General features: G+C 43.0%; 1 protein-coding gene across 1 annotated transcript in view; it reads right to left on the bottom strand.

Moving 5' to 3' along the window:
* Window positions 1-7,889: 7,889 nt before the first annotated feature.
* Window positions 7,890-15,256, bottom strand: part of scrt2 (scratch family zinc finger 2) — a gene marked incomplete at both ends in the record, with an annotated part of 8,782 nt that continues 1,415 nt past the window's right edge. The window contains 2 exons of the mRNA XM_080733445.1: window positions 7,890-8,473; window positions 9,155-9,466. Coding sequence (XP_080589571.1) covers window positions 7,890-8,473; window positions 9,155-9,466 — 896 coding nt within the window. The remainder of the gene's footprint in view (window positions 8,474-9,154; window positions 9,467-15,256) is intronic.

Raw genomic sequence — 15,256 nt, 5'->3', positions numbered from 1 at the left:
GTCTACATGCATTGTCATATTATTGCTGTGATATATTTACAAACATATTTACAAAATCAGTCAAAGAGGAACAATGTTTTCCTATGTTGCAAATTTCACCGTTCTAGTGATCTTGTTTGGAAATGACTTTATTTTCCTTTTTAAAAGGAATTATTATTGTAATAATTTTTTTATTGTTTGAACATTAATGCCACCAAAAGACTTTTCTTTCCTGCCTAAATAATGATTTTGTCAGACGAACATAAAAAAAATAAAGCTTGATCTTAGTAGTAGAGGAGGGAAGACTATGGGGTACTTTTGTTGAGTGTTTATTTATATTAATGAGTTCAAATGGATCCGTAAGGGTCCATTTGGTCATATATCCTCTGTGTTCATATAAATGAACACAGAGGACTTTTTCCCCCGCTGTTTTTAGCGAACACAACGTCTCTGTACGGCTTGACAAGATGATAAAACAGCAAGGGCGGACATTTGGACCTTGTTGCTATACTGTATTTATTTTTAGGACGGCCGTAATAACCATTACAGTGATTGCGTTGTCCTCTCAGGAATATTTTCCAGGGTGGAAACCTCATATGTCCAAAACTGTCACTCGTTCGCTCAAAGCGCATCGCTTCGCGCCCACTTTTCGAGCTTGCAGATCCGCTATTTTTTTGTATACCTTTGTTGTGACGCTGTGGTTTAGATCAAGTAGGCCGTTCATAGGCCTAGAATTATTGAATGCTTTAACCAGTGAAAAATAGCAGATATACAAGCTCGGTGCCGCGCTGCAAGCTTGTAGATCTGCTATTTTTTTAAAAGTTGTGAAAATGTGTGCAAATCTTTGAATATATGTATTTTTAAAGCGAATGTTTGTAACTCAAATTCTTCTGGGTGGTCCCTGGAACTAGATATTTTGAGATGGGGGTCCGTGGCCAAATACATGTCATTTTGGGGGCCCCTCACATGAAAAGGTTTGAGAACCTCTGACATAGTAGTCTCTCAAGAACAGACTAAGTGAAAGGGACCTTTTCTTTGACGATGGCTGGCCAGATTGCTGACATAAAAACATAGGTTTTTCAAAAAACCTTAGAAGGATTCAAAAGACACTTATAGAATCGGGTCAAAATTCAAATTTTCACGATTTTTCAAAAATAGCAGATCTACAAGCTCGCAGCGCGGCACTCGGTGCCGCGCTGTGAGCTTGTATATCTGCTATTTCTCAATAGTTAAAGCATAAAATAATGATACACAATAATGTGTACCCGTTTTAAATGGGTTAAAAAAAAGAAGAAAGAAAAAAAAACATTAAAAAAAACAACATTTAGAATAATTCTGGAGATAAGAGGTTTGTGCCCTGACTGCGACGATATGCAAATCGCTGACAGTGCATTTGCCTGCTGGTGCTCGACCTTCCAGTCCCAAGGTCGCGCAGCCACTCAATTACTCTCCCTGTCTGCAGTCTGTCTACAAACACCTGTTACCCCCCCCACCCCCTCCCCCCATACCCCTCTCCCTCTGCCCATCCCACTTCAGCCCATCATCATCACTGTCAGGCTAGAAACCTTGTATATTGTCGTTGTCGGGTGGAAACCTCGTATCTCCAAGTTTCAAATTTGTACGTTCTTTCGCAAAAATGAAGCCCTGCTTCATCACAAGGCCGTCGCACAAAAGTTGTGCGACGGCTGGCCTGGCGGTGCGAGGCGTTGTGTGCTTGTAGATCTGCTGTTTTCACTAGTTTAAATGCAATACAAACGGTTTTGGACATACAAGGTTTTCACCCGACAACGACCCGATATTGTTGTTGTCGGGTGGAAACCTTGTATGTCCAGAAACGAATTAAAGGAATAGTTCACCCCCAAAAATACTTTTTTTTCTATCGATTACTCACCCCATGGAGACTTGAGTTCAATGATATTTGAGTTAATTGATTCCGGATGGAGACCCAAATGCATTTGGCTCCCCATTCGGAATCAATGGGGGTAAATTTACTATGATCAAATTATTGTCTTAGGATTGCGACAAAAAACAAAAAATAGTATTGAACTAAACTCTCCATGGCATCAGTAATCAATAGAAAAAAAGTCATTTTGCGGGTGAACTACTCCTTTAAAATAGCCGATCTACAAGCACACAACTCTTTTGTATGATGAAGTAGGGCTTTCATTTACAAAAGAACATACCATTTAGAAAATTGGACATACAAGGTTTATGCCCGACAGTGACCATATTCCATATTCCAACTCTTAATGTTAATAATAAAAATAATACATTTTATTTGTATTGCACCTTTCATTCACAGGGAATCCCAGAGTGCTACATAAAAACACATCATCAAACATAGAAGGTTAGGTTTTAAAAAAACTCAAGCTCAAACGGATATTGCTGACAGTGTTTGCGCAACAATTTAACGCAAAATCTTTTATGTTTATAAAAAAAAAAAAAGTATATTAATGCCAGATTTCTTTCCCGAAAATAGACGATACACATGCTGATCTTACAAAGCTGTCGTGAGCTGTAAATCGACTCTTAATTTAGCTATTATTGAAAACATTTTGGGAGTGAAAAGCAGTTCAAGTGTGTCCGTGTTTATAGATCCGACGAAAAGACACAAAAGAGCTTGTGGCTAATAACTACGCCGGTTCCGTCGGAACACATGTTTTAGATCCCTTCCCCCTTTCCTGAAAAATATCTGTTTTGGACATACTAGGTTTTCAGGAGCATGTCTTGTGGGACGGGAACAGTGTATCGCAGTGCATCATCTGATTACAGCTTCATAAAGAGCCGTGTCTCTCTCTCTCTCTGGCATGCTGGCGAGACACTTTAGGCTGCAATGAAGGCCAGTTAGGTGCAGCTTCAAATTGAATTTAGCCTCTAACTGGTACTATATTCCCGCTCAGCAGGCACTGTACGCTCAGCGGGAGCCAGGCTGTTTCACACTGCATGCCAGAAGATAAAAAAAAAAACACCACCATACATTTATTTATTTAAAAAAAAAGCATCTGTGAGCGAAGGGGGGAATGGCTGTGCCAGACTTAAAGCCTGATTTATTAGAACTTTGTCACATGAAAAGAACTGCATTTTGAGGCTAATAAAGCGAGGTGTACATTTGAAATATAGACATAATACTACAGCGTGGCGGCTTTTCTTCCAGCAAGCAATCGGCTGCCAGAAAATATTTGTCTCATTTCTGGCCTTGGGGGCTGACTTAAAAAAAGGGGAGGAGGGGATGGGTGGGGGCTTTACATTAAACACACATTTTCCTAAGACTTTGTCGGGCCAGGTTTGGAATCCATGACACATACAAATACATTGCTATTAGTATCATCATTATCATCATTATTATTGCTCATGCACCGTAGCAAATGGTCCTGTCAGTAGCCTAATTCATCAGCTTCTCCGTAGGCAGAGGTTTGTCAGGACTAGATTGCACCTGCACCACTAAATGGTTTTCTGAGTTCCAACAAGTGGCAAAGTTGAAATGAATTATATAAAAAAAAAAAAAAAATGTGTGGAGCATAATCAAAAAAAAAAGAAATACGAGTGTCAAGTTCTACCATTTCTGGGAATTATTGCGTGGCAAAACACTTTCCCTTTTCATAAACATCATTCACGACGGACAGTATTTCAGCGTCTCATTTTTTCATGGTTTCATTTTATTGCCCTATTATGACAGCTAATGATTGTTTACATGTCAGTTGCCATGCCAGTGAAAGTTATTGCCCTTTAAAAAACAAAAATAATGTGCATTAATCGATTCGTTTTGAAGTTTTTTTTCCCCTCTACTAACTGTCGTTAACTATTACATTGTTCCTCTTTAAAAAACTAAGTCGTTCGGACTCTCTACAGTTTTCATGCATATAAACACTTTTTCTTTGAAGATCAGCAGCATCTTACAAGGTCAATGGATGTTAGTTTATGTTTTTCAACCCAACATTGAGGAATAAATAAATAAATAAATAAATACTTAAATAAATACATACATAAATAAATTAACGATCAAAGCAAGTGTTCAATAAATACGCAGATGAATAATACGTTATGAACAAATAAATAAATAAATACAACTGTTTCAGTATTTACATGATAAATATAGATGCTAAGCTAACACATCTAAAACCCGCGGGGGAAGGACTAGCTTAGAGCAAAAAACGGAACGGCTATACGGCGTGATTTGTCATGGCTCCGTGGCGCCGCGTCGCGACACCGACCATACCGCAGGGTGTAAAATGAGGCTGCGAGTTGCGAGTGCGACCCCGTCCGTCTCCTTGTGTCCGAAATCACTCCCTATACTCACGATGTAAGGAGGGGTTACCTCAACCTGTGGCCCACTGTTGAGGCCGCGAGGGTATTGCAAGAGAGGCCCCCGACATTACACCGTCAAGTTCTTAAATATTTTTTTCCACAATAGTCCAGAGCAACACGATCGTGTATAAGACAGCATGCAGGGTTGAGTTGAATGACTTCTTTCATCTTCGGCTAAACACTAAAAGATTTTAATGATGACATAACATCAATATCAGATGTTACACCATCTAGTGGCGTCCGAATGTAAGTGATCAATATTACGCCCTATTATAGTGGACTCGTTTTATCCCGCGATGCATCAACACAAGTGCGGTACAACTGATGGGCACTATTGCGTAACGTTGCTGTCGGGCAGAAACCTCCTTTTCTTTCGTAACTTAGTAGTGCTACTTGATCACACTACAGCGTCACACAAAAGAGTCAAAAGTAGCAGATCCGCAAGCTTGCAGATTTGCTACTTCTGCTGCTATAGAATTAGAATCGTGAAAAGTAACAGTTTTGGACATATGAGGTTTCCCCCCAACAGATACGATATACCATCAAGCATTGCGACAAAAGAAAAATACTGTCAACATTTCAATAGACCAAGTCCTAATATTGCCACAACCAAGACAAATGGCATTCCGAGGTAGATGACGCTAGGTATAGCGTTGCATTGTATCAGTATCATTATCGTTAGCCTTATTTCTGGAAGAACAGGACACTGATTATATTGCAGACATAGCTAACGCTCTGGACACTTTATTTTATATTGCGTATCCTTCAACGTTCTCCCCAGAGGATACCGCCAGACACATTCGTTATGCTGATCTGGTCTATTTTTATTATGTTTTCCCGCCGATGAGTCCACTTGCGTACAACTAGGGAGCAGTGAATGAGGAAGCGATTTCGGACACAGTCACATCGCTCGGGCAGAAACCTCTAATATTCTAACTCTTTGCTAACTCGGTTTGTCGTAGCGTCCTACTTGATCATGCTACAGCGTTACACAAAAGCATCAGATCCACGTGTTCGAAACGTGGTGCCTCGAGCTCGTCTATCTGCTACCATTTTTATGCTTTTGATTTTGAATCCTTAAAAGTCACCGTTTTGAACATAATGTGGTTTTCCACCCGAATGTTCTTAGCATCTGAGGTAAAAACTAGATTTATACGTATACGGGTGTGCCATTTCAACTCTCCAGTATTTACTGCTCTTTCCCTGAAAATTTCCTGCAAATGCATTTTTTTCCCACAGGTTTCATTCCCTGTTTTGCCTTACTAATTGTTATGGAGAATGGAGTGTATTTTTGCAGACACTCGCAAATGGCAAGAAACCACTCCATTCCCTTTGAAAAGCTGAATCCACCTTCAAAGGTAGATTTAAACTTCGACGTCACAGAGGGTCATAAAAACACCATAAATATAGCTGGTCTACAAGCTCAATGTTCTGCAAATCCCCTGAAAATATACTGTCTTGCCAGTGGCAGGACGTGTGAAGTTTTGAAATGGCACACCTGTATCTTCGGATTTGCGGTGTCGCGCGTCGACAACAGCCGAACTACTGTGAGCTTCTTAGCGGCTATTTTCAGCTTTTTAACCGTCTCTCTTCGGATCTTTTCTGCCGATTCCCCCCCCAACACGACAACTGACACGCGAGTAAAAAAATTGTGAAGCGTTCCAAACCAGCGGACGAGGGGAGCACCTCAAGGTGTACAATGAACATTGCTTTTGTTAACGCGCGTGCGCCATATTTTTTTTTCAAAGTGGCAGAGTTCGTGCACGCCACACACGCGTGCATGCGCGGCGCAGGAAGAACGAGAGTTTCATTGCTACAAACATGACACGTGTAAAATATTCATCATTTGGTTTCGGCTCCCGGAAATATTGTCCTGTTGAGTGAGATGAGTGTGTGTGTGTGTTTGTGTGTGTGCCTGTTCAACAGGTTTTATGGCAAAATGATCCTGTTATCATAACCGTATTATAGCTTATCTTTATGCATTTAATTTGTATTGATTGATAGCGTTGATGTGGTTTGAATTCCCCCAGTTACAAAGATACGTTGTATCGCCCAGGGACGGTTGGCACACACACTCCCCCACACAAAAGAAGAATACAAAAGAAATACAAATCAAATATAAAAAAATAACACCCATTTAAATTGAAACATTGGCGTGGAAAAAAGGGGGGGTTGTTTTTTTTGTTGTAGTTTTTTTCTTTTTTTACCTTTTAAAATGATCTCCCTTTTTTGCAAATACTGTTATAGTTCACATTTTTCATAAAAAGTTTATGTTGGCAGTTGCAAAAGAATTAAATTCTTAGCAAATAAAAAGCAGCATAAAAATACAAGAGGTCATTTTTGTCTAAAAAACAAAAGAACACTGTTACAGTTCTTTTTGTGTGTTTTTTTTCCTTTTCATGTTCCCATACTATTTGCTATAAAATATCAGGAATCTAAATATTATTACTATTGATATCAATATCATTATAGTCATTGATAAAAATTCACATGCCAGGCCTCATATATAATTGTGTACGTGTACGTGTGTGTGTGTGTGTGTGTGTGTGTGTGTGTGTGTGTGTGTGTGTGTGTATGCACGCATGTACATAAGCATGTTTATATGTGAGCTTGTGTGTGTGTGTGTGTGTGTGTGTGTGTGTGTGTGTGTGTGTGTGTGTGTGTGTGTGTGTGTGTGTGTGTGTGTGTGTGTGTGTGTGTGTGCACGCACGAGAGAGCGCACATGTGTGTGTGTGCGTGTTAGTTATTTGTGTAAACTAACAACTACAGTCATTATTTGGGGGAAAGGTTGTTTTGATTGTATTGTTTCTGTGGGCGATTAGCTACTGTGCAGGGGGGGAAAAAATCCAGCATCTTTTTTTTTTCTTGTAAATTGTCTTTGCCATAATCGTTAAGAGTTTCTTCGCGTAACCTCAGTGAAAATATTGCTTTCTAAAAAAGGGAAGAAAAAGGCATGACGGGCAGAGTGGACGCACGGCAAAGTCCTTCGTGAAAATAATAACAGCCGAAGAGTTTACGGTTTTCAACGAAACAGAACCGCAAGGGGTCCATTTCTGGCCTGGGTGCCAGCCTGCTCGCTCCGTTCCGTGATTTGTTTTGTCACTCCGCATCACAGTTTGGCCATGATTCAGTTGACTCTTATTTCTGAACGTCAGTTGTGACTTGGGTGACGTCGTTGCTGATTGGATGTTGTTCCAACGAATCAGAGTAGGGATAGGGTAGCTACGTCATCTGCCAGCCAATACACATTTCTCCCGCACCACCACAGACCAATCGGAAGCCGCGGATGTGTTCCAGCCGCTTTCTATGTCCCCACCTCCCCTTGGAGATAGGAGGCTTTCCAGACTGAGATGTGGAGAGACAAAACCAAATCACGGAACGGAGCGAGCAGGCTGGCTACCCAAGCTAGTCAATTTCTGGTTCCGTTCGTAAACTCCTCGGAGTCACACCAACACCGGGGTTTTGACTGTGCAAGGGGTTGTCGGTTGAGAACCTTACAACAGGGGAGGGAGGCAAGGGGGGGACGTTATCCTTCCTTCCATCCATCCATCCTTCCTTCTCGTCGACGTTGTCTCGTCTTCTTTCTTTCTCTTTTGTTTGTTTGTTTAGTTCTCCGAGCCGGACTCCTCGTCCTCCTCTGCCTCGTCGCCGGAGCCCTTGAAGCACGCCGACTCGTAGTGCTTGTTCAGGTAGGACTTGAGAGCGAAGGTCTTATTGCAGCGCTTGCATCGGTAGTGCTTGAAGGCAGAGTGGGTTTGCATGTGGGCGCGGAGGTTGGAGCGGTCGGCGAAGGCCTTGCCGCAGTGAGCGCAGGCGAAGGGCTTCTCCCCCGTGTGGGAGCGCATGTGGCCCTGCAGCAGCCACGGCCGCGAGAAGGCCTTGCTGCACACGTCGCACTTGTGCTTGAGGTCGTGCGTCAGGATGTGCATGGCGAGCGCCGGCATGGACACGTACACCTTGTCGCACGTGGGGCACTTGCGCGCCATCTTGCTGTCCAGCGAGCGGTGCGTCTGCTTGTGCCGGCTGAGGTTGGACGAGGTGGCGTACGTCTTGCCGCACTCGTTGCAGCTGTGGCGCATCAGCGGCCCGCCGCCGGGCGATCCCACTCCGGTGCCGCTGCCTGCCTCGGAGCCTCCGTCGATCCCCCCGTCCTGGCTGGAGGCGTTGGCCGCACCGCCGCTCCGCTGGGCTGTCAAGGGGGGTCATGAGAGAGTGGTTAAAAGTTGACAATTAGTCGTTGGGTCACATCAAAGAAGCGATGAAACGATTAAATTGTGGGTGTTTTATTTTTTGCATTGAACCATATCAAACATATAGGAACTCAAATTCACATTTCTGTTAGCATTTTAGGCTTTGTAAACAAGACTTGCACAGGACAGATATGATATATATTTTTAAAGAAATGACTGGTACCAATAATCAAAATAATTCAAATTTGTATCGTTTATGACAGGGGTCCAACGTTTCCAGGCCAAGGACCCCCTACATATGTATTGTATTGTATATGTGTGATGCAGATTTTCATCAATTTCATCGATAGATTCATAGACTTGTTTGACAGCACTGTCATCAGTCTATGTTGGATTCGTGTTTTTAGTAAACTAAAAGAAATTGTGAAAATAGCAGATCTACATGCTCACAACGCCTCGCCTCGTGTTGCGAGGCGTCGTTGCGAGGCGAGTTGCGAGGCGTTCTGAGCATGTAGATCTGCTATTTTCAAAATGTAATGCCTCAACTCTTAGTGCTCGTCAGGGTGGGGGGTCCCCAATTAAAATATGATTTTCTTGGGGGGCCCCGGCCTGAAAAGGTTGAGAACCACTGCTATAGATGTTGAGGTAATAATTGTGACAGGGCGGGGGTCTCTTCCTACCGCTCCGCGACTCCGCGTCTCCCTTCCTTCGGGAGCGTCCGTCGGAGATGAAGAAGGCATCCATGGTGAATCCCTCGGCCAGGGCCTCTTGCTCGCCGCTGTAGAAGCCGCTGGCCGTCATGCCGCTCTGCGGGCTGTCGGGGTGCTCCAGGTCGGGGTCGCAGTACTCCTCCTCCGCCCCCCCTCCGCCGCCGGCGCCGCTCACCTGGGCGTACAGCGGCTCCGACACGGGCGACTCCAGCTTGTGCTCCAGCTTCTTGATGTCCCCGCCGCCCTGGTAGACGGACGGCGTGATGTAGTCCTGGATGTAGCCTGTAGAGGGGGACAGAGTGTACATAAACTATCATATTGATAAAACAACGGGCAGCGCAGAAACACATTTTTGCGACCATCATGTCGCAAGTTACTATAAAAAGCAACACCGGCTGTCAGTCAGTCTGTCCGCCACGTCACACTTTTGGCCCTACTATTATCTCCGGCACCATTATCCATGCCAAACTTTGCCCACACACTCCTTGGCTCGTAAACCACAACCTCTGCCCCAGATTTCTCACATGCCCCTCTTCTAGTGCCACCACGAGGTTGTGTTTGGCCCTACTCTTATCTCCGGCGCCGTTGACCCTATCCATGCCAAACATTGCCCACACACTCCTTGGCTCGCAAACCACAACCTCCGCCCCTGATTTCTCACATGACCCTCTTTTAGCGCCACCATGAGGTTGTCTATACATGTGACCTGATGGTCGCTTATCTCCCGATTATGCAGTCTTACTGGTCAATATGGTCATATACCGGTAGTCTGGTTCAACCAGACTATAGTACTTGTCCTTCCATTCATCCTTCCATCTTTCTAGATTTCTTCCGCTCTACTCCTCCCACTGTTTTGGTGACACGTAGGGGTGCATTTTGCTAAGAGATAGGCTATACATAGTTTAATATATCAATATATCCGTGAATTAATTTTCTCCATTGAGTTGAACATTTAACTTTTTCCCAAATATGGAGATGACTGACGTTTGACATCATAGATAGACCACATGAGACTGACACAGTATGTCCATATATGGGGATTCCAAGATATGGGCTTAATATTGATGACATCAGGGATCTCCATATATGGTCATAAAAGGGACAAGGACTGACACAGAGATCTCCATATATGGCTGTTAATGTATTAGTGAATAGATTTTCCCCATTAACTTGAATGGTGAAAATTCTAAATGTAATGGTAAGACAGAATTAATTTGCGAGAGTGACTGGCGTCACGGCAACCACACTTGCAATTTCCAATTGCATCTTTACAACAAGTCCCCGAGAGTTGAGAATGCAAGGAAAGCTCCCAGTGCGCTCGGGTAGGCATTTTGTGAAGGTTACATTTTAGATGTGGATGAGCGCTGGCTTTGAGGCCAGATAATAGCTCATCAAACATTCCTCCGGTGAGGGAAGGAGAAGCACGTTAAAGGGCCTCTTACATAAAGTGGTCTCATTGATTAGACCTCTTCTGCCTGATAAGATGTTCTTCATCTAACTCTGTGTCAGTCCTCAGTGGCAGAGAGACGAGGCCCGGATCCCTGTTTGCTCCATGATGGCTACTCAAATGTTTTACTAAGTAAAAGTATCAATGCTGCAGTGTTGAAATACTCTCTTACAAGTAGAAGTCCAGAATTCCAAAAGTAAAAGTGTGAAAGTATTGGCATCAAAATGTACTTAAAGCACCAAAAGTAAAAGTATAAAATGTTTGAAAATAGCCAATCTACATGCACATGGCCAAAATGTGTATAGGGCTGATTGGATGAAGTGGTTAATGTATGTTTTGTAATAATAATCAACATCTACAAAGTAATTAGTAACTAGAGTGCTCAAATAAATGTTGTGGAGTAAAAGTACAATATTTGGAACCGAGATGTAGTGGAGTAGAAGTAAAAGTACTGAACATTGGAAATACTCCAGTAAAGTAAAAGTATCTCAAAATTATACTTAAGCACAATGCTTAAGAAAATATACTTAGTTACTTTACACCTCTGGTAACCTTCTCATTATAAATGCTGAAAGTAGTTATTTTGTGATTGTGAAACTACTTGACAGTGATAAGAGATATGAGAAATACGATATGTGAATGTTTTACTGAGTGTTTTTATTGGGGAAAAAAAGACTGACTGTTTCCCAAACACTGGGTCACGGGCAAATTTGTTTGGGTCGCACTTTTCAGGAAGAATATCTATAACGTTTCCAAAGAAATTCATAAAATCAAAGGAATTCAGAGAAAACAATTACAATATAATTATGGAGTAGTGAAAATATCAGATCTGCAAGCTCACAACACGGCACGAATGAGCTTGTTTATCCACTATTTTCACTCGTTTTGGTCCTGGTCATCGAACGTCAAATATCTCTTTTGCGTCTCGAGCTAAAACGTTTGGGAAGCACTGCTCATTCTGTAGAATGAGACATTAGCTTTTACATAATGAATCAGAAGTAAAAAAACATTTACATGACATACTGTAGTATTTATTGTCAGTTATTTGATTGATGAAGGGTGTTTGTATCTTTAAATCAAATGGTTTCCATGAAGCTCGTGTTGACACAGGTTGCATCTCTTTAGCTTATTGAGTGATTTGAGTGATCGGGGGCAATGTTGACAGAGTCAGCTTGTGTATGACTATACTGCACATGACTACAGAATGATGATTAAATATCATTGATTATTATTCCCATGTCTTCACCATCGCCTTTATTTATATTATTCGGGAGTACAGTTGAGAGCAAGCCCTCATTTCCAATGTAGTCGAGGTAATAGACACAATCCCTCCTTTCATTCAGCCAATCGCAGTTGTTTTTTCCTACTTTTTAACATCTTATAGCTAACAGTTTTTCACTGCATTCTATTTCTATTGATATAATGCATTTTATTTAATTTCATCATGCTCTTTTTTGCTGACACATCTGTAAGACATGACATGACAACTGGAGCTGTTGAACAGAACAGATTTCCTCCAGGATTAATAAAGTATATCTATCTATCTATCAAATTAATGTCTGTGCTCTGTGCTCGTCCCTCCACAGGGCTGCTATTCCAGGGAACATGAATCTACAACGTGGTGCAACAAACGGCCTTGCCTGCATGGGAGGAGGTGGTGCATACCTGGCATGTCTAAGCAGCCTGAGCAGCAGCAAGCAAGCAGTGGGGAAATGAGGTATTGACTTTTGGCCTTTTTAATCAAATTCAAAGTTTTGCGCCGATCAATAGGGCCATCATCTGTAAAATAGTACAGCTGTTTGGGGACGGCCAGCGCATCGGGGGGGAGAAGAAGAAGGCAGGCATGGTGTAAAAGGCCAGCGATTAGGTGTCGGCGATGCACAATAACAGTTTATTGAGCACTGTGGTGCGCTCGAAACAGTGGGTTAAGCTGAAATCTGATACGCCGGATTTACACGGCGGGCACAATCGCTACGTTGTTTGTGAAGAGTGTGTGTGTGTGTGTGTGTGTGGGGTCACCTGTGTGTGTGTGTGTGTGTGTGTGTGTGTGTGTGTGTGTGTGTGTGTGTGTGTGTGTGTGTGTGTGTGTGTGTGTGTGTGTGTGTGTGTGTGTGTGTGTGTGTGTGTGTGTGTGCACGCACACGTGCGTGTGTGTGTGTGCTTGCGAGCATGCTCAAGTGCAGTGAAGGAGCAAGTCATTAGGAAATCAATTGAAGTGCTCTCTCTCAACACACTATCTCGGTCCCCGAGGGGGAGGGGGGGTCTGCATCCCACCTTGTCAAAGACATGGCCGTGATAACATGAGGTCATTACGTTGGGACTGCAACCACCGGTGGTGTTGTTGGGGGAAGCAGCACGCTTTCTATACTAGCCACACCAAAACCCAAGCCTCCCTGATCTTGGCATGGGGTGATTAAAAACATTCCCCACAAAAAGCAAAAATGTTCATGATTAAAATAGCCTACATTGAATAATCTAAGTAATTTCATAAATGAAATCAAAATCTTTTTTCTCATTTCTCTTCTAAGAAATAGAAGAGAAATGTTTTATAAGTAGTGAAAATAGCCGATCTATACAAGCTTGTAGATCAGCTTTTTTCACTAGTTTGGGTCCCGGGCAAACATTTAATCAGGTGGACAAACATTTGACTGAAATAGACAGAACTTTAGCTAAAATAGCAGATCTATAACACAAGCTCAACTTGTAGAGCTGCTATTGAGCTGACAAACATCTAGCTAAAATCAGCTTTTTTCCCCTTTCCTGCGATTGATGTATATAACAAAATGCAGTATAGTATTTAAGTGCTTTAAATACAAATAGAAACCCCATAACTGAATGAAAAGGAAAAGAAAAATCACGTTGATATCAACCATTTCAACTATTACTAGTAGCCATGTGTTGAACCAAAATACATACTGTAGTACCAGAGTTCAATAAACAGGCAAAGAAATAGATCATCACTGAACCACCTCCATGTGGACCTTGGATATGTTATGAACAAACATCGTTCTAACGTTCAAAAGATGCATGAGAATGTCAGTGAAGTTATGCAATAGGTTTCAATTACCCAAGGTCAGACAAGGAGTTCATTATAGTGGGCTCGTCCGCGTGTAGCCTTTAACGGCCCACAATGCAAAGCAAGCGTGTAATTAATGGGGTCCTCTCCTCCGCCCGGGCTTTGTTGTTGCACAGACACTCAAGTCAAACGTCTCCCCACAATGGAGGAGCAGAGAGGAAATGTGTCGGCGCCGCGGCAGAAGTGCTGACGCCAGCGATTTGCAGCCATGCCCGGAATTCTCTCAATTTGCAGCCTTTTCTCTTGCGCTCAGCGTGAAAGACGAGGGGGGGGTTTCTTTTGTCTACAATGAAATGGGGCTCTTCTCTCCTTCTCCTGTCAAAGACATGTCTGAATGGTTCCATTATTAATGTGTTTTTATTTCCTATCCTTTTGCTGTGAAAATGCTCACATGCTTACGGCTTGGAAATAAGTGGGTCATTGTTTATCGGGAGCAGAACAATGGTGGGTGAGAAAAAATGTAAAGGATTAATAAAATAATAGTATGAAAGGCATAGTAGCCTACTATAAGCTAGCTATCGTGGTCGTTTTTCAATATGAACAAGATTCAGTCCACGTGTTGAAATCTACCCCTTTAGCGAACATAATGCATTTCAGCATTTAATATGGCGTACATCATTCGGTTAGTAAGCAATCTTTAATTCCTATACTGTACATGTTCATTTTATATAATGGAATCCATGAGCTTGTTTGTTAAAAGCTTCTGTAATTCCCTGACGAGTGTATGCTTTTTTATCCTTCTTTTCTTTTTTTATATTAAAGCTATTAGATAACAGGTGGGCATCATGTGCTCCTGATATTGCCCAGCTCTGAAACCACTTGGCTTTCAGTTTGTGTGTGTGTGTGTGTACGTGTCGTTTGTCTCGTCCGAACAAGTCTACACCACAAAGAAGCCAGAGAGAGAGAAGAGAGACAGAGACTCAGAGGGGCTCTATGTAAACATCACAGCCACAAAATGGAAGCTGCTGCTGAGAGCTTTAAAAGCCCTGACTGTAGGAAGTGAAGGACGTTACGGCACACTGTGTGTAGCGTCAGCGATCGGTCGGTCGGCCGCGCTGCTGCTGCCTGCTGTGCAGCTATGTGCCCTCTCTCTCTCTCTCTCTCTCTCTCTCTCTCTCTCTCTCTCTCTCTCTTTCTCTCTCTCTCTCTCTCTGGGTGTTTACTGTACCCCCCCCTTCCCCACCCCACACACAGGGCTGTCACGTGACCCAGCCATCGATGCTGCCCCGCAAGCATTTCTGTCTCCTTGTTCTCCTTCCCCTTTTCTCTCCCTCTCTCTCCCCCCGTCCGTCCTTTTACCCCCGCCCCGGGGGGGCACTGCATGTACAGTAGCCTAGAACCGCGTGTTGTGTTTATGCTGCCTTCTTTCTTTCTTCTCGCGGTGGCTTTTGAAGGCCGACCGCGGCTCAAACTCCAAGCCCCCCCTCCCCTTCCCCACTACCCCCACCCACCCACCCTCTCCGTTCTAGCTTTCTAAATGCCCGGAAGGAAGAAGGAGAGAAAGATGTAGTGGGGAAGAGAGAGAGAGAGAGAGAGAGAGAGAGAGAGG

This window comes from Nannobrachium achirus (genome assembly GCF_963921795.1).
Source record: "Nannobrachium achirus genome assembly, chromosome: 9".
Lineage (NCBI taxonomy): Eukaryota > Metazoa > Chordata > Actinopteri > Myctophiformes > Myctophidae > Nannobrachium > Nannobrachium achirus.
Note: the sequence above shows the minus strand (reverse complement) of the source record. Positions and strands in the feature narration are given on the sequence as shown.